This window comes from Colletotrichum tamarilloi (assembly GCF_030869305.1).
Source record: "Colletotrichum tamarilloi strain Tom-12 chromosome Unknown Scaffold_143.1, whole genome shotgun sequence".
Classification (NCBI taxonomy): domain Eukaryota; kingdom Fungi; phylum Ascomycota; class Sordariomycetes; order Glomerellales; family Glomerellaceae; genus Colletotrichum; species Colletotrichum tamarilloi.
This window is the reverse complement of record NW_026849526.1, coordinates 35,460-53,177: the sequence shown is the minus strand read 5'-3', so window position 1 is coordinate 53,177 and position 17,718 is coordinate 35,460. Positions and strand designations below refer to the sequence as shown.

At 54.4% G+C, this 17,718-nt stretch overlaps 8 protein-coding genes across 8 annotated transcripts; 5 read left to right on the top strand and 3 right to left on the bottom strand.

Annotated features, from left to right (window-relative positions):
• Positions 1–1,528: 1,528 nt before the first annotated feature.
• On the bottom strand, positions 1,529–1,831 carry CTAM01_15012 (uncharacterized protein; the record flags this gene model as incomplete). Its single annotated transcript, XM_060531011.1, has 1 exon — positions 1,529–1,831. The coding sequence occupies one exon, from the start codon at positions 1,829–1,831 to the stop codon at positions 1,529–1,531; it is 303 nt and encodes a 100-aa protein (XP_060374421.1).
• Positions 1,832–2,473: 642 nt separating this feature from the next.
• Positions 2,474–3,964, top strand: CTAM01_15011 (uncharacterized protein; the record flags this gene model as incomplete). The annotated part of the gene is made up of 1 exon (XM_060531010.1): positions 2,474–3,964. The coding sequence occupies one exon, from the start codon at positions 2,474–2,476 to the stop codon at positions 3,962–3,964; it is 1,491 nt and encodes a 496-aa protein (XP_060374420.1).
• Positions 3,965–4,455: 491 nt separating this feature from the next.
• Positions 4,456–4,797, bottom strand: CTAM01_15010 (uncharacterized protein; the record flags this gene model as incomplete). The annotated part of the gene is made up of 1 exon (XM_060531009.1): positions 4,456–4,797. One exon carries the CDS (start codon positions 4,795–4,797, stop codon positions 4,456–4,458), a length of 342 nt encoding a protein of 113 aa, XP_060374419.1.
• Positions 4,798–6,266: 1,469 nt separating this feature from the next.
• Positions 6,267–7,973, top strand: CTAM01_15009 (major facilitator superfamily transporter; the record flags this gene model as incomplete). Its single annotated transcript, XM_060531008.1, has 2 exons — positions 6,267–6,522; positions 6,628–7,973. The coding sequence occupies 2 exons, from the start codon at positions 6,267–6,269 to the stop codon at positions 7,971–7,973; spliced, it is 1,602 nt and encodes a 533-aa protein (XP_060374418.1).
• Positions 7,974–8,581: 608 nt separating this feature from the next.
• CTAM01_15008 (uncharacterized protein) lies at positions 8,582–12,067 on the bottom strand (the record flags this gene model as incomplete). The annotated part of the gene is made up of 7 exons (XM_060531007.1): positions 8,582–9,246; positions 9,321–9,556; positions 9,611–9,710; positions 9,775–9,799; positions 9,895–9,975; positions 10,073–10,756; positions 12,026–12,067. 7 exons carry the CDS (start codon positions 12,065–12,067, stop codon positions 8,582–8,584), a joined length of 1,833 nt encoding a protein of 610 aa, XP_060374417.1.
• A 677-nt stretch (positions 12,068–12,744) lies between these two features.
• CTAM01_15007 (uncharacterized protein) lies at positions 12,745–13,354 on the top strand (the record flags this gene model as incomplete). Its single annotated transcript, XM_060531006.1, has 3 exons — positions 12,745–12,854; positions 12,960–13,147; positions 13,197–13,354. Coding segments are annotated over 3 exons (456 nt in total), but the record flags the coding sequence as incomplete, so codon positions are not given.
• Positions 13,355–13,582: 228 nt separating this feature from the next.
• CTAM01_15006 (uncharacterized protein) lies at positions 13,583–13,870 on the top strand (the record flags this gene model as incomplete). Its single annotated transcript, XM_060531005.1, has 1 exon — positions 13,583–13,870. One exon carries the CDS (start codon positions 13,583–13,585, stop codon positions 13,868–13,870), a length of 288 nt encoding a protein of 95 aa, XP_060374415.1.
• Positions 13,871–14,422: 552 nt separating this feature from the next.
• CTAM01_15005 (uncharacterized protein) lies at positions 14,423–15,019 on the top strand (the record flags this gene model as incomplete). Its single annotated transcript, XM_060531004.1, has 1 exon — positions 14,423–15,019. The coding sequence occupies one exon, from the start codon at positions 14,423–14,425 to the stop codon at positions 15,017–15,019; it is 597 nt and encodes a 198-aa protein (XP_060374414.1).
• Between the last annotated feature and the right edge of the window lie 2,699 nt (positions 15,020–17,718).

The window sequence follows — 17,718 nt, the reverse complement described above, 5'->3', positions numbered from 1 at the left end:
CCGAGGGACCTCTTAAATGGAGTCATAGGAGGCCGCGGGAAATCCCATCGACGGCGTTGATCAACGCATCCTTGAATACGTTTGGTGCCTGGGCACCCTGGACCGGCGATGGGCGATGTATGATGTGGTAGCTCATAAACATGGGAAAGGAGGGGAGGGAATGGGCTGCTGCGTTTGGATGGCAGGAGAGTCATGTTGCTTCTCCTGTATCATGAAGACATCAATCCCTAGTTGAGATCGAAAAAGAGGGGGGATGAGTGGGTGGATGGATGGACAGTAGCAGAGAAAGTCGCTGCGTGTCAAATGAATACCGGCTAGTTTGCCCTCATCCCGTGGTCCGACACGCCTAATCGTGCGAATAGACGCTTTAGGTTGAGGGAAAGGTAGACCTGAGCAGACCGGGCACTCGGATACAGCTCCATGTTACCTGTCCGAAATTCTGTCCGGCGGTTCCAGCACCAACAACGCTTCTTCACAAACCTTTTGATTCGGCCGTCAAGTTGCAAAGGCCGAAGCGTAGCTCTGAGCTGCGTTAGTCTCGACTTCTCACAGTTCTGGATGGGCCCGGAACGTGGGAATGATGGAGACAAGCCAGAAGGTCTAGATGTCAGATGAGTTCCGGGTTCATGGGATATCCATCGACTTCTAAACGTCGTAGACAAAAAGCCCCTATATACCCTTCAAAGGTCAGACCAGGGTAGAGCCTTGATGCAAGCAATGGCATGCCTGCATTGAATAATAGGAAACATGGGAGAGTCTCGCGAAATGGGGAAATGCAGAATTGGGGGAAAGAAACTGGATAACTGGACGTTTGGGGGAGCTTTCCTTGCGCTTTGATCCTGTGCCTCTGCTGCAAGTTGCAGAATAAGGGAGGACTTGGACCAGCTTTCTGGGATGAAGCTCTGCATTGGCAAAGGAAAAAGGTCGGGCGGGCCTGAATGCAACTTGTGCCCTCCCCCCCTCTAATGCCACAGCTCCCTCCCTTTCCTACAATACCTCAGCTGAATATGCCCTTGATCAGTTGAACACAGCGTGCATGCACTTCTCTGCCGTGCTTCTTCTGTGCTTCTGCTGCCACGCCTTTGTCGCTCTCTCTCTCTCTCTCTCTCTCTCTCTCTTTCTCTCTATGCCTTCACGGTCTCTACTAACGCGTCCCATGTGCTCTGATGTCCGGACTTGACTCCGCACTAGCGTTTGACGCTAGAACTGAACACAACCGAGCGGACAACGGTTCTGGCTCGAGTCAAGAGCATGGGAACCCCGGGGGCGCCGGCTGTTCCCCAATTTCTTAGTCACAAGTACGTTAGTAGGTCCTTTTGCTCTCACCAAGGGGCGCCGAAAGTCGATCACAGAAGCTGCAAAGTGGGCGGCGTGGGAGGGAGAGCCGACGCCAGGGTCGGCCCCTGTGTCGGGAGCTAATCGACGTGTTCCGCAACGGAGTCCGTCGCCGATCGTGGAGAGCCAAATCCTCCGAAAGTTCATGTTCCGACTGGAGTCTGGCTAGATCCCGGGAAACATACTTCATGTCTCACAGAACTGAGAGGTCTTGGCCCTGGCGAGTTCTGGCCAAGGGGGGCTTGGGGGCCACGGCGCCAAGTATCGTGTCTTGTCTTGTCAGCTCGACACCACTCCTATCCCCTTTCATTCGGTGATTTATTTTGCCTTTCCCAACATACAACCCACAAAGGGGGGTGGGTGGGATGGAGGCGGTAGACGCGGGCAAAGAGAGTCCAGAGCATTGGCGTTGCTGATTGAGGTGAAGCTCTGGGTTAATGCCGGCCAAAGTTTGCAAAGGAGGGAGGATACCAAACACTTGAAGCCAACACCACATTGTGACCGGTGCCAACCACGCGACTAGGACGGCTTCCCAGGACCAAGGAAGCTCCGCCAGTCCGTCAAAGGAGAATCCGAGGACAACGGTCCTGCTATTGCTCCTGCAGCAAGTGCTGCTACAGATGCTACAGCTTTCTTGGCAGCCCGCCGCTGACCGCTGCTGCTCGGAGCCCGAAAAGGAACATCCTCTAGAATGGCTCAGATACCACCTGGGCACGTTTACGAAACCAGGGACCGGCCGGTCAGGCATCCGTCTGATGTCGCGATGCATTTCATGCTGCCCTCATGATTCGTGTTGCGACGGTGGGCGAACGTGCACCTGGGATCCGCGCCACCACACACACCTCCCTCTCTGCTTGGCCAGTGAACACCTTTCCATATGAAGTAGTTGACCGCCGCTTCGTGTGGTTGGTAAGAGGGAAGGAGAGGTAAGGCGAGAGAGCTCTGGTTTCTGCTTGTCACTCAGATCAAGCTTATCGAAAGTTACTGTTATTGCTGTCGCTGCTGCTTTTCCGGCGCGCGCGCAAACGAGCTCCTCTTTCAGTCGTTCTTTTCTCTTACTTTCCCTTCCCTTCTCCCGATCCTCCGTTTACTTACGAAGCCTTACTCTTTGAAAGAGACATTAAGTAGAGCTGCCTCCATGCAGTCAGGAAGCAACGAGCCAGCCGCTGCGGCGGCGGCTGCTGCTGATATCACCAGCGACAACGAAGGCGCGCAAATAACATCGTCAAAGGCAAGCTTCGAAGACGCGCCGCAAGAACAGCCACCCAGCACCTCGAACTCGGGCAAAAGCCATCCGTCCGAAGACAGAGCTCCAAGCGAGGATGACGGAAGAGACAACCGCAGCAAACCAGCTTCACAAAAGGTTCCGAGCAGACAACCATCCGTCGAGGGAACCCGGGCAGCAGTCGTCGCAGGATCATCATCGCAACAGGGAAGCCGAGCCGGATCCCAGCAGGGCAGCAGGAGGGGTTCCAACGAAGCGGCCGTGGCCGGCGGCGGCGGCACAGCCGACGCCCCGACCGCTGCGTCGGACGCGGCGATCGCCAGGGAGCGCGCGCCCGGCGACGAGAACCGTGAGGCATTCCGCGACTCCACGATCACGGCCGTCAGCGAGAGCACGGCGCAGATGCTCGGTCGAGACGGCGTGCCAAAGACCACGACTGATCCGGCGGCGGCAGGAGTCCTTGCGGGAACGGGCGAGACCCCCGGCGACGACGACGAGCTCGAGCCCCTGACAAAGTACGTCGACTGGACGGAACACATCTCCATCTCCATCGGCCCGTTTGTCATTCTCTTCTTCGATCTCGCGCTGCCGGTCTGCATCTACTACAGTTGGCTTCGCGCCCGACGAAACGATCGTCGCGCCGCGTGTCAGTCTGCCTACGACGCGGGCGTGGAATGCGGACTCCCTCCCGTCCAGACGGTTGAGAGTAGAATTCTCGGTTTTGCCATTATTGCTTTTGGTTTCGGAGAAGTGTACATCCTCATTGTGCGAGTATATCGACTCATCGCCCGCTTCGACGAGTGCGCGCCGCTGCTGTCCAAGCACTGGTGGGAGCTGGACGCTACGACCTGGGTTTACGCGCTCGGTCTGATTGCCGCCTTGGTCCCCTTTGTCTGCTCAACCACAGTTTACGAGCCGGACGTTGTCGAGTGGCTGTACCTGTACTCTCCCGCCTTCATGTTCATGGTCCTGGACGTCATTGCCTTTGCGACGTTGATCCCGATCAAGATCCCGTTCCGTATCAACTCGGATCCCAAAGGCACACGTCTCAAGCCCATCGTCTACTATGCCGCCGAAGACTTCTTCGCCGTCGACGGAGCGCAGAACAGGGAATTCCGCAAAAGATATGTCGAGCGGTACAACAAGTCGATGATGTTCCGCAAGATGATTCTTGAGTTGACGCTCTTCTGGATCGGCGGCTGCACGGCGTACATTGGCTACGTGGCCGGCATCATTTGGAACCTGGAGTTTGAACGCGCGTTTGGCACGACGTTGGGCGTCTTGTTTGGATGGATTATAATCTGGGGTGTCACTGCGAGATTTTGGATCGAGTACGCGATCAAACGCGAGCAAAAGTGGTGGAAAGAGAACAAGGCCGAAAGAAACGCGGCCAAGCTTCAATGAGCCTAGTATTTAATCACAGTTGAGCCCTCCCTGGTGAGAGAGAGAGGGAGAGACAGACGGAAGAGAAGCAGTCAGATGGTGGCGAAGAGAGAGGGGAAAGGGAGTGGCTCATTACTGTAACCTAGTGTTAATAATGGCACTGCCAAGATCATGTACTTATGGAGGACGCATGGGTTCTGACTGACAAGACAAGGCACGAGAGCCTGGATACCCAGGAAAAGAAAGATACCGAGAGGGCGGATTTTTGCGATTAATAAGTAAATCATTTCTTGCTTCTAGACATTGCTCAGTGGTCTCATCAGTTTTATAAGGGTATGATCTGATTAGATCTCAGCATGGAAGTACACGATAAGTGATCTGAATAGAATCAACTCAACATCTACCGACACGAGATGGCATCCATCCATCAACGGCGCTCATTTCAACTACAAAGTAAGCGAAATGGCAAGGTTAACAGGTCTCCCACCTCGAAACAGCGAAGGGCGGCCTTCCTAGAAAGCCAAGCCTGGCCCAGGCTCCCAAGTTCGTGGCAGCATGGGCCGCAAGACGCACAGCGGAAGAGAGTTTTGGGACCCGAGGCGAGTAGCTTCTGTGGATGTGTGAGAGAAAGATGGTGTGGTGTCTCGTGGGATGTCGCGATGTGATCGAGGCAGCTCGAGGCCCGCGGGACGGCGGTCGGGTCCCCCATTTCTGATTTTCTGGGGGAAGCTCTGGACTCCCGTTCGAATGAGGCGAAGAAGAATCAAGGAGGAAACCGTCTCGCAACCATTCGCAGGTACGTACTGGAGTTGTGAATGTTTCGTGGTGGCGTTGCACAAAATGGAGTTGTGCATTTTATGTAACTCTGCAGCGCGCCTACGTTTCCCATCATGAAAAATCCATGTTTCTAAACGTCTCATTCATCTGTGTTGGTATTGAGGATGAACATGCTTATGCGCTCCGCGATATAATGCCGCTAGATGATGACAGCGGGTAGAGAGTCATAAAAACATTTATGCGCCTCACCGCAGCATCTGCTCACTCATGATAAGCGTTTACAGAGATCCTGCCTCATCATGAGACATTTCTTACAACATAGCCCAACATGTACAATAGATGAAAATCCGAAGCGGCAAAAGAGGCAATCAGACGAGAAATTCGATTCACGAAATGAAGTTGGATTGGTGTTTGGGATTCGAAGTCGTCTCGAGTCTCGCTTCATTCTCATCTTTACTCGAAAGAGGGGTCTCACTCAGCTGCTCTTTCAGCCGCATCGGATGGAACTCCCCGATTCAATCTTCATCATCCAAAAGCCTCATACACTCTCCATTGAACAGCTCACACAAACTTCAGACAAATTCGCCCCAATTGACAACTTCACACAATGAAAAAGGTTGACCCGTGTGAAAATCTGCTCATCTCCCAAGAGTCACCCATCAAACAATGTAATTTACTCACGGCAATCCCACCGCCAATCGCCCCCCCCACTGCCTCCCGCCAAACAACTCAACAAGTCTCCCGCGACGAGACCAAACTCGGCGGTGCGTCCAATTCCCGATTGTACCCGGGGGTCCAGTCCGGATTCCCTCCCGTCCAATCCCACTAATCGGGTCTGAGCCTGGCGGGTTTTGAGAAATCTCTGCGAACTATGTAATTAGTCTGCGAGGTCTACCAATTGAAGCAAGAAGACGGCGCAAATGAGGGGCATGAGGTGACGGCTTCATCGCTGACCTTACCTTTCTACTGGGACCTAGTGTCGCTCGGCTTCTAGACGATGAATGCGACGTGCGTGGGGGGCTCTTACGAGGTTTTACAAGATCGCCTGCGAGTTTATTTCACTCATAGTCTCAGAGCTCACTCATAGTTCGTAGACAATCCCACAATGCTTGCCTTACAACTTGCAGAAGGGGGTCTAACCTACGCGGAACAAACCGCTCATCTATCGCCAAGATGATTTGCTCATGAGATCTTTTTTTTTTTCCACTCACTTTTGGACTCATCTCACACACACACCCTCCATTCCAGCCCAGTTCCCAAGAAGACTAAATTCTAAAATCATCGTTAGCCTTTCCCCTGCCGTTTTAATCCGCGCATCGGCTACGCCCTACCCTCCAATGACACCGCCCTGAAGACGACCGACGAGAGAGTTCAGCGCACTCATCCCCCCTGTCAACTCGAGACTCAACTCACTTCCTCTCCTCCAAAAGTAAACCTTTACCATCCCTCTGAAACTCGTCCCATCGCCCCCAGCATTGGGGTAAGGTGACCCCCCGCTCGTCCGCTACCGCACCGTCCGGCGTCCCAGGTGATAAGATCCCGCAAAATGAACCCCGAAAAGGAACTCCTTCCCGCCACCAGCGCCGGCCCCGCGCCGGTGTCCCAAACGCCCGGTCCCGATCCCGACATCGAAGCCTCCCATTCCGCTCTCGGTGCCGGCCCCGATGAATCTCACTACCGTGCCGGCAACGACGACGCCCTCGCCATGGTCGGGATACACAGCCAACCCTACGACCCCGCCGTCGCCGCCCGCGCTGTACGGAAGATAGACTGGTTCCTCATACCCGCCATGATTTTTGGATGTCCGTCACACTCTCACTCTCTTTGAGTTTCTTCAAGTCTTCCCTCATCCTCTCATATGTGCTCACCACCTTCATCATCCTCGATCCATCCCTAACGCGCAACAGACGGCCTAGTCTACTACGACAAAGCAATCCTAGGCTCAGCAGTCCTCTTCGGCATGACAACAGACCTCCACCTCTCCGTGCCCCTCCCCACCGGAACAGGCGTCGACACATCCCGCCTCTCCTGGGCAACCTCCCTCTTCTACTTCGGCATGCTAGCAGGCCTCTACCCAATGACCTACGCCCTCCAACGCTACTCCCTAGGCCGCACCCTCGGCACAATCGTAATCCTCTGGTCCGGCATCTGCATGCTCACCGCCGCAGTAACCTCTCACCAAGGTCTCTACGCCCAACGCTTCTTCCTCGGCTTCGTAGAATCCGTCATCCCCACGGGCTTCATGTGCATCGTCTCAGGGAACTACACCCAGGCGGAACAATCACTCCGCCAGAGCTGGTGGTTCAGCGCCACGGGCCTCTTCACCATCATCGGCGGCGCCCTCAACTACGCCTTCGCCCAGGTCCGCGGAGGCGACCTCAAACCGTGGCAGTACATCTACCTCCTCGCGGGATGCCTCACATTCCTCTTCGGCCTAGCCTGCTTCCTCCTCCCCGACTCCCCCGTCTCGGCATGGTTCCTCACCCGCGAAGAGCGCTTCGCGGCCGTAGAACGCCTTCGCCACGGCCAAACCGGCGTCCGCTGCACGAAATTCAAGCCGCACCAACTCCGCGAAGCCCTCCTCGACGCCAAAACCTGGCTCGTGGCGCTGATGATGGCCTCCGCCTACACAATGAACGGCGCCGTCTCCGGCTTCGGCCCGCTCATCGTCTCAACCTTCGGCTACACCTCACTGCAATCGATCCTCTTCCAGTTCCCCCTCGGCGGCCTCTGCTTCCTCGTCATCCTTGCGACGGGGTACATCGGCACGCGCTACACCAACGTCCGCGTCGTCATGCTCGTGACGTGCTGTCTGCCCGTGATAGCAGGCTGCGCGCTCATCTGGCGCTCTGACTGGACGCACCACGCCGCCGCGCCGGTGGTGGGCTACTCCATCACGGGCTTCTTCGGCGGGGTGGTCAGCCTCGTCATCACGCTCGGCATGTCCAACGTCGCGGGCCACACCAAGAAAAGCTTCATGGCGGGGACCATCTTCGCCGCCTATTGCGTAGGCAACATTGTCGGCCCGCAACTCGTAAAGTCGCAGAGTAAGGCATCGCACTACCCGGAGCTGTGGCTCGGGCTCATCATCTGCTATGTGATTTGCATCCTGGCGTCCGGGGCGTTGTACTACGTGCTCTGGAAGGAAAACAAGCGACGCGATGCGTTGCCTGTGGATGAGGAGGAGCGAGCCAAGCTTGCTTTTCAGGATTTGACGGACAAGGAGAACCCCTATTTCCGCTACGTGTATTGACAAGATAACAACTTGTCTTGCGTGTTTCAAGAGAAACCATAAACTACCCATTCGGATTGTGATCGGGTTGAGACTTACTTGTTCGAGAAGTAGAAACACCGGCTGCGGAGAACCAAGCTCACAGCCTAATGCTAATGCGGTATCAAATCACGAAATAATCAAATATCTGCAAAAGTGCTTCGAATGTCTTCCCGATCGATCCATACATCGGGGTATCATGAATTATGCAACATGAACAGCACATCCCTTCATGAGGATGCCCATCTAGCTAGAAATACAACCATGATAAGCCATGCGCCAGAGCCGGAGCCTTCCGTCCCATTGCTTTTTGGCCGCGGTATGCCCCGTTTCCGTTCGTCATGATAGTTGGCCCAAAATGATGGTGGGCAGAGAAGTAAATACGATCAAATCCCCAGTCATGCTATCAGAGCATGAAGGCCGGTTACGCCGAACCATCCAAAACGCCGTTCTCTATGCATGTGTCTTGTCCGAAAAAAAAAAATAAAACGCCGGAAAACTTGTCCATGAAAATCATTACTCCGTTTCCCCTTTATATCTGCCCAAAGCGTATCCCTTTCTTCGTTTTAGTGTAAATGGCAGACGCTCGCTCATCTGGGCGACCTTGGAGGGTTGCTTGGTAGCTCTGCCGGCATATTTTCGTCCCCGCGTCCGTCGTTCAACTCTACAGGCGAGTGTATGGTGCCGGGAACTGGTGCTGGTGGAGGCGGTGGTTGCTGAGGCGGGTATCCGGGTCCTACAGTTGCGCTTCCCGGTGGTGGTGTTGGGTAAACACCTGGTAGATCCGCCTTGCTGGGCTGTATTGGTTGGACCATGGGGAACTGAGGGGATCCCATCATGCTGCCAGACTGACCCGTATGCTGAGGTCCAATGGGCACCTGCTGCTGGTACATGCCGTAATTCTGGGCCGGCCAGACACCGCCTTCGGGGGGCGGTTGTTGCTGAGGTGGCTGCGGAGGCCAATTGCTGCCGGGAAAGTACGCCGGTTGGAAGCCATGGGGTGGCACAGAGTTCGGCGGAGATGGGTTCGTTTGCGAGTGCGGTGATTGTGCGTACGGCTGGCCGTAGTAGGCGTATGCGTGGGGATGTTGAGGAGGCGGGTACTGGTTGTTCCAGTGAATGTAGGTCGGGACGGCGGAAGTCATTTGGGGAGAAGCGACCATCTTGTCCCCTTCGGCCTGGATAGTCTTTTGCGAGTCGGTGGTGCTAGGTGCCTTTTCCAACTTTGCTTTACGTAACGCATGAAGAGCGCGGCCTGTCATAATCAGTCAATGGTCCTTGTCCTTCAAGGCTCTCTACCATGTCAGTAGTTAGGAGATCAAAACGTACCAAAGACACTAATGGTGATAACGAAGAGCACAAGGTTGACGACAGAAGTAGCTGTGCCGGCAAACGTAGCAGCTACGAAGCCATCGGCAAACGGCTCAACGTTCATCTTATAATACACTTCGTACTTGGGACCGAACGTTACGATGAAGGCATCGAGGGAATCAAGATCATCTGCGTGACTAGCAAGCAGGGCCATAGTAATCAACCAGAAGACGACAGTGAGTAGCTCGAGGCCGCTGCGCACAATGTTAGTCGGGGCGCTTCTCCCAGTTTGCGGGGGGTTTCCTTACAGATGCACCCAGCAGTTGTACATGACGGGAATAAACATGACGGCTACGCCAAGCCATGTCAAATAGGAGAAGGTCCAGGCGAAAGCAAACCATGAAAATGCTATGCGCAACATTAGTAATGGCACACAAGAGCAGGTAGAGGCGGGGATGGTGGTGTTACGTACGGAAACCCTCTGTACCGCTAAAGGACTGCATCGTAAAACGCAAACAGTCAGTAAAAGTGAACCAAAAGGGCGGGATCCAAGCAGAGGCCAGATCAGAGGCCAAGAGATTCTCGAACATACCGTTATCCTGCGATAGCCCGTGGCTTTCTGCATAGTGGTGAGTCCGAAGACTGTTATTCCCAACGTCGCAATGGCGAGGACCTAAGATTTCAAAACCGTCAACGTGATGTTCGTCCAAGTCATTTCGCGTACTCCGGTTTCCCTTTAATGTAGTTGGGGCTAGGAGTAGTGCCCTTACAAGCTGTGCAATCCTGACGCCTGCGATCCAAACCGGCATGGCCGGAACATGAGAGCGGTTCCTCCCATCGTTGGGCCAAATATTCTTGGTCAAAAAAGACATGGGCGAGGATGCGAGAGGTTTAGACCCCTTGGGTTCAGGTTCGGGAGACTGGGTCCTCGTCGGCTGACCCGGTGCCTCACGAGGAGACGGGGCGTTGTCGGGCCGTCGTGATGGCGGATCGGAGGCAACAGTCTGGAGATTGGTGAGCGGAATCGAATTGGGGTCGACCGGATCCTCGGTCGCGACGTCGTCCCTCGACGGGGAGGGGTCGCGGGGTGGTGGCGACGACGTCGTGGTGGTGAGATGGGGAGAGCGGTCGTTGTTTGTAGCTAGACTCGAACCAAGGTTGTCGTCGTTTTCGTCGCGAACAGTATGATTTTCGGGATGGGTCGATATTGGGGGCGGCGCAAGTGGTGGTGTATGAGGACCTATGTTGGGCGCGTGGAAGTATGTTTTCGCTGAAAGAAGGTTGGAGCCTGTCGGTCTCGAGGTTTTGTAGTTGGCAGCAACAGTTGCCAGAGGTCGTGAGGTTGTCGAGAGGGAAAAGGTAGGTTTGAGCTGGCGGTAAGGTGAAGCTGGCGGTGGGTGTTGGTGGTGGTGGTGGTATTGAAGGTGCTCGGTGAGGTGCTGCTTGCTGGGTACCTAGTAGCGGTGGTGTTTCTTTCGCCAATCGACGTCACAAAGGGTGGAATGGCGGAGGCTAAGGGCTGAGCGCACTGAGCAAATGTTTTTTTTCCCTTCGTTCCGTTCCTTCAATGCAACAGTAACGTCTTTTTGGGACGGTCAACTGCTCGGGGGGTGTGGATGGAGAGGAGGGGAGCCTGGTACACACTGCGTACTCCGTAGAACTAGTGTACCTAGACGGTAGGAGGGGGAGGGGGGTCCCGGTCCGATCAGAGGGAATTTGGCTGGTTCGCTAGCTGGCTGGCGGGCTGGGGGACCTTGGTGCTTGGGAATCTCTGGCGTCCACTACTGTTCGGGTAGGTGTGTGTGTGTGTGAGAGATAGAGAGAGTGTGTGAGTGAAGAGCTGATTGTTGGTCGCTGGAGCTTGAAAGAAGGTTGGCACCGGTGGTCGGGGGCGCTGTGGCTTTTCGTCTGTTCAGGATCTGCCTTTCCTGTCTGTGTCTAGACACTTTGATGTTGACGGGTGGTGAGATGAGTTGAGTTTGCTAGGGCCCGTTCTTTGGGACGAGAGTTGACGTCTAGTCGTCTGCGAGTGGTTTGCTGCTGGTCTAGGACTCTAAGGTAGTGCCGGGTGGTGGGAGGGAGCGGAGAGCATCGGCAGGTTTCCTGTCAATCCTGTGTCCCAGTAAGACTGTGTTCCTCTTGTTGATCTGATCTGGGAAAAGGCCGGCAAATGAATGGGTGTGTGGGCGGATGGAATGGAGATGGGGGATGGGGATGATGATGGATGTGATGGGGAAGTGGTCAATGGGTAATAGGAAATTGGGAGCACGGCTTGGGATTGGAGGGCGAAGGAAGATGGATCATGGACCACGAACCAGGACCTCGCCAGTCAAGGATTCGAGATACACTACATAGTATACGTACAAGTACTCCGTAGTAAGGTTGGTAGAGGTGAGGATGGAGGCAGATGCGAAGAGGAACAGACAGGAACGAAGCTAATCCATCTTGAGGTACTGAATAGGCACATGGATGGATAGACATGGTACAGAGCGCAGTAGGTAGGCAAAAGCGCCGAGGAAAAAACCTGATCTGAAGAGAAAAACGGCTGCGGCTCGCTATGCTTTGGGCGAATGGACGAATTGGAGGTGGCCAGGCTTTGCTTGTTTGTTCCGTCACCAGGTTAGGTACTGAAGCGTGTCTCTGTACCGTACCTTCTGTGCAGTACATAAAAGATGAAACGGAACACCGCTGCCGGCCGTCGACAGACGGAGAGACAGGCTCACTGTCTTTCGAGTATCCGTATTAGGTTGTGCTGGGCAAGGCATCGTGGCCGTGGTGGCATCCAACAGCAACGCAAAAAAAGTGGCCGGGGAAAGAGAAAAAAACCTGGAGCCACAGACTTCAATGACGAGAAGTGGATGATCCAATCATCAATCGAAAATAAAAGCGGGTTCCACCAGACACAGCGCCAAGAACAAATGCCAAGCTTCCACGAGGGCCAACATGCCAAGAGGAAGGAGGGGGGGGGGGGGCCTTTCTTTTGCTGTCTCTTGCTCTTTTTCATTTCTCTCCATCTCTCTCTCTTTCCCAATATTCTTCTCTTAGGGAAATACATCGACGAGGTACCTGACCTAAGGTGAGATACCTATGGAAGGTAGTCAGGCACGTGCCAGGTATACTATCATGGCATGGTGTCTCGAATGGCAAGAAACGAGCAATGCAACTGCCCAAAACCAAAGAAACAAAACGCAATGTGGAAGGAAGCTTGGGAAGAAATGAAGGAAGTCGGCGGGGAGGAGGAAAGACGGCCGTTGTCATTGGACTAGCGTCACCGCATGCCCCGCAACGCCAAGCGGCTGGCTGAATTGGGACGTCATGATTCGATAGCCAAACCCGCCTCTTGTGGCAAGTATCTTTTCGGCGTGATCTGTAGCGTCAAGTACTTTGAACCTCCCGTCGTTCCTGCTTTCCCGCCTTAACCTCTGACTTTCGGGAAAATTCAACGAACCGCACTGAGGAGACGGCCGCCCAATCACCAGACGGACGCATCCTCGGGAGTACGTATCTTTCCGGGGCTAGGAACACCCGGCATTCGACCGTTCACTACTCCAGGTACGTACCTGGCAAGCTCCAGCCGTCTGAGCGTATGATCTTCTCTGCCGCTGTCACCGTCAATTTGCACCTTGTTTTTCCATCTTTCGGCTTCAATTCCTCAATCCTGAGCTCCGCGGTTCCCGTTAAGATACCTTACGGATACTCACCGACACAACTCGATCAGCCTCGAGCATTCAGCATGATCGATATCCGTCCCCCCGAATTCCAACAAAGCTTCCACGATCCACCTACTCAAGGGCCAAGCACCGCCCTCAACATCCGGGAGAAGCTTCAGGTCGCTCTCCATCCCGGTCTGTCATCAAATCCGCTCACCATCAAGCCCATGTCCCGCCTCTGCAGAAGCAATACCCATGGCCCATGAGGTGGATGGAGGAGGGGTGGGCCGCATCGATAGGGTCCCGGTCGTGTGCTTCCAAGACCTCTCTCCGCCCAATCATCCTCGATCTCATCCACCCAGCGCCGCCCCAAACGGCATCGCTTTCTGTCCAGGCCTCTGATCACCGCCCCAGTGTGGCAGAGCCATGCACCCGTGGCACAACCACCGACGCATCATGGATCGATGGATACGCAGTACGGACTACGGAGCACACGACGATATCGCGCCTCCAGACTTTCCATTGAAGGCATTCCCTTCTTTTCCGCCCGTTGCTTCGACTTGGTTCGCCGCCACAGACTGAGAAAGTACTTGTTACGGCGTTTTTGCGGACCAACCCAAATTGCGCTCAATGTTCCTCGGGTTTATCACGCGGCGAACCTCTTCTTCCATCGTTCCCGATACGAAGTTTGTCTGGCGCAGTGTATCCCGTACGTACGGAGTTCAGAGTTCGGATACGCTTGCAGAGACCAACAAATACGGTCAATTTGCCCAAGAAACGCCGCCAAGCACGAGAGCCATCGCGCATGCGCTTGGATTGCTCGCCCTTGAAGACGTCCATTCAGGCTCTTGCGGCTCCTCTAGACACGACGCCACGCCCAAACACCATGTTGTTCGCACCAGCACGGATACTACCTAGTGATACCACGATAATCGATAACACCCTATCCCGTAGCACGATGCTTTCTTGCAAATCTCTCTGTGACTGTCACCTCACAAAGCGGTGGAGAGTCAGCAAGGCACATAACCTACACTAGCACACTAGATGCTGTGGGTGTGGCACCAGAGAGGCGCAAGAGGTCGGGGTGGTGTCCATCATCAGCACCTTTACTCAACGTCTTAGACATGCCTGCCAAGCGGAGAAGAAGAACGTTTTGTTGACGAGGGCCTGGCCGGCTCTGCTGCATTGCCTGCCACAGAGTGAAGGATATTCTTCTTTTTCTTTCGTGGCTCAAACGCCATGATTTCAGCACTTTGTCACGTACCGGCCCAGATGGCACAAATTGTTACGCCTTCAATCAAACACCAACTGACGAGCTCTTTGGGTTTGTAGCAGAGAATTGGCTACTCGTCACTCACAACTCCTGAAAACTTGAAATTCCGTCGGTTCCGCTGCGCTGCCCACGCCTGAGGGGACCGGCAAATGTCAGCAGGTCGGTCTTTACCCGGCCGTCTATCGGAGTCTCTCACCATGGTGCGCGGTGTATATCTCTTCCCCACGACCCCTCAGGCTCTTCGTTCTCGTCATGGATCGGTGGACCCTACAATCCACAAAATCAGAGGTTGTGCCGCCGGGTCAGCGAGGATAGACAGGCCATTCGCTGGAAACCTTCCGCTCCTGTGTCGAGCCAGGCAAGGGATGGGGAGGTGCAGCGAATTGGCCATAGGCCTCAGGAAGGCCATTGTCGAAAACGGAACAAAGCGCTGCAGCAAGATGCAGACGCAGGTCACAGGTTGCAGTGGTGTGCAACATTCTCGCACTGGACAGGTCTGCGACTCTCCGCCAAGGTTCAAGGTCAACCATTCCGCCAAGATCGCAAGAGAGCCACCGGATGGAAAGGAAAAGCGGGGGTTGGGCCCTCCAGGAAGCGTGCAAGATCTCCCTGCGTCTCCGCCAGAGGCCTCCGCTTCAAAGGTCACTCCTCTCTCGGGCACGCCGTCTCCTCCAAAGGCCAAGACTTCTGCCCAGCACTGTGGCACTCTCCCAACATCTCCACGTATTCCTCGAATCCTCTCTCAGACTCCGTATGGATACGTCCAGCCAGACTCTCGACTTCTGGGCGTTTGAGCCAAGCTCTGCTGCATTTGTCGCCCGATGGATCCCCCCCTCTGGCCACCGTCTTGACCGTCTTGTTGTTCCGTCTCGCTGCCTCGAGAGGTTCCAGATGCTCGATTTCGGGCCCCATGCCCTCCCCTGACTCGGGCCTCCGAGTACCCCTCCACGGCTCCGGTTGACGTTCAAATGAGGCCGGCGCTGTCTGCAGTACCACAGGCACAAGGTCGCGGTTCCTCATCACAGGCACCTGCCGATCCAACGGGCTTGGGCGTGGCACTCAATGGCATCCCGACCTCGCTTGCAATGCTGCCATGATGATAGCATCAGTGCGGAACACCCAATCTTATTTCCCACAACCCGTTGTCGAATTTACCGCCTCCCCAGGTGATCGGGTCGGAGCACGTCCCCTGCCACCCACAATGACGAAATGGTTCATTTCTGTCCCGTCACCAAGATGAGCGAGCAGCGATCGCAAGCAGGCCAACAAGCTCACGTCTCAAGCTCCATGCGGCTGGCGAGAAAGAAGGCATTGAAAAGTTTTGGGACTATTGGTGAAACGATTCAGCAGGCAAACACCCTTCCACCGCCAATGATGTCTATTGCAACCTTTTTGCAGCAGCGTAGAACTAAACATACCACTGCCCCGCGCGCCAAGAAATGCTGCGACCAGCGCAACAACGCACAGGAATCCGGGCACCACACCGGCACTTGATCGCTTTCCACGTCCACCTCTAAATGGTATACCAACATCAGAATGAACCTTGTGTGCGCAAGCGCTGTTTGTCTTCCTGTTGCCCAGCCGCCGACCCAACCCTAATCTGATTCCTGGTTCGATGCCTTGCTCGCCAGCAATGGTGCTCGTCGTGGGAGCTGACCGGACCATGGACCAATACTCCCGAGATAGCCCGGTTCACTCGATTAAGCTTAAGGTCCAGGCCAGGAACCTCAGGCGCTGGCAACGGCAGGCATTTTCCCAACCCCTCGCTTTCATCGCGGAGTTATCCCGAGCTTCCGAAGTGTTCTGTTCGTCCGTACCTGATCCCAGGTCATTGGACACACGGATTTTGCTACTTGGTATTGTCTACCTCGTTCTCGGTTCATATACTCACCATCGTTTCACCGTAGAAGCGAAACCGGAAGCGCGTAGTTGTCCTGAACAACTTCCACGACCTCAGCTTAAGTGCTACAGCCTGAGATCCAGCGACCTCGAGGTACAGATAGGTAGGATCAGTCGTTCGACTTTTGTTGAGCATTTCCGTGAGATACTGAGCATAATTGCTGCCCGAAATTTGCCATCACGTATGGCTCCGGGAAGTCGAATCATGTGCCTTGTCCAGACACCCACCGCAAGTCTTGGCACGCACTGATATGGCCCGCCGAGCAAATCGGAATGTGATCGCTCGGAATTTGCAGGATTAAGTCCTTTTGCAACTATCGCGCCATTTTTCTGCCAGAACACAGCGAGTTACCATGGTGCGAATATAGCTTGTTGCTATGGAGCACCAAAGCAGATACGGATGATACATCGATGTCGAGTAGTGGGTTTGACTCAATTTCTGCTCTTCACTCAGCCGTGCCTCGCAGGCTAGTTGTCGCGGGATGTGGGTGAACCGAGTTAGTCCATCACACTGACCATGATATCTGGAAATTCCTTCAAGTGCCAGCCCTACAGGGCGCATCAACTCTGTTGGGCAACGGAATGCTTCCGAGATGAACGCCTCCGCTATCAGCCCCAGATGCCGTCCGCTTCACTTTAATCTTCTATCACGCCCCAATGTAGAAGCTGAGATTCGGGCACAGGACTAAAGCAGATATGGGTACATGCGAACTTGTACGCATACTGGTACCTGAATCGTGCGCGTACTTGACTCACAGATCCGCATCGTGAGATTTGCCTGTATCCTCAGTGAACGTAGATGTACCTATCTCGGTGTTGAACAGATACTATTGTTTTGAATATCTGGCATAGAGTTTGGTACTGCATGATCCGTGATGTGATTGTGACGACGGCGAATGGGGCTCTTGCGAACATCTTGGCCGATCAACGGCGGAGATAGGCCAAAGAAGCAATGGATCAATTTGCTGTATTTTCCCTGGCTTTGGAACGATCAACTCATTCGGTGCTGCCGATTCGGACTGCACCTGCCTCAGTCTATATCACCTGGCTCTTGAATATATCGAGTCTGAGCAAAGTTCGAGTAAGGAGCATGGCGTGCGGGTGTTCTCGGTGCCGTTCCGACTTCGGCCTTGACCTCGGGGCTTGCGATGAAGTAGAGCAACTACCGGGACGGTGATGGTGCGGCTGCTGATGAGCTGGGCGGACTGGACTCCATGGTTGGTAGAAGTTTTACGGAAAGATGCATGTAAACACGATGACATGATCCCTGAGATTGTAGGACCGGGAAGTGTAGTGAATGCTTTTTAACTAGATCTGTTACAACTGTAACCTCGACGCTTCTAGGAGAGATATCAGAATCATTTGATGTTATCCGCTGAGGCAAAGTATGGCACTGATGTCCGGAATTACAGGATTTCTTCTTAAACATCATGTCCTGGGTGTGCAGTACGACGAACTTGTCAGTGTTCTTCTGTCCCTGTCAGTGTCAAACTTGAACTTTTGCCATGCTCGCTTGAGTGTCTCGATGCTGTTCTCCTTCGTCGCGGACTGATGATAAATAAGTATTGTTCGGCCTCATTTGTAGCATCGCATC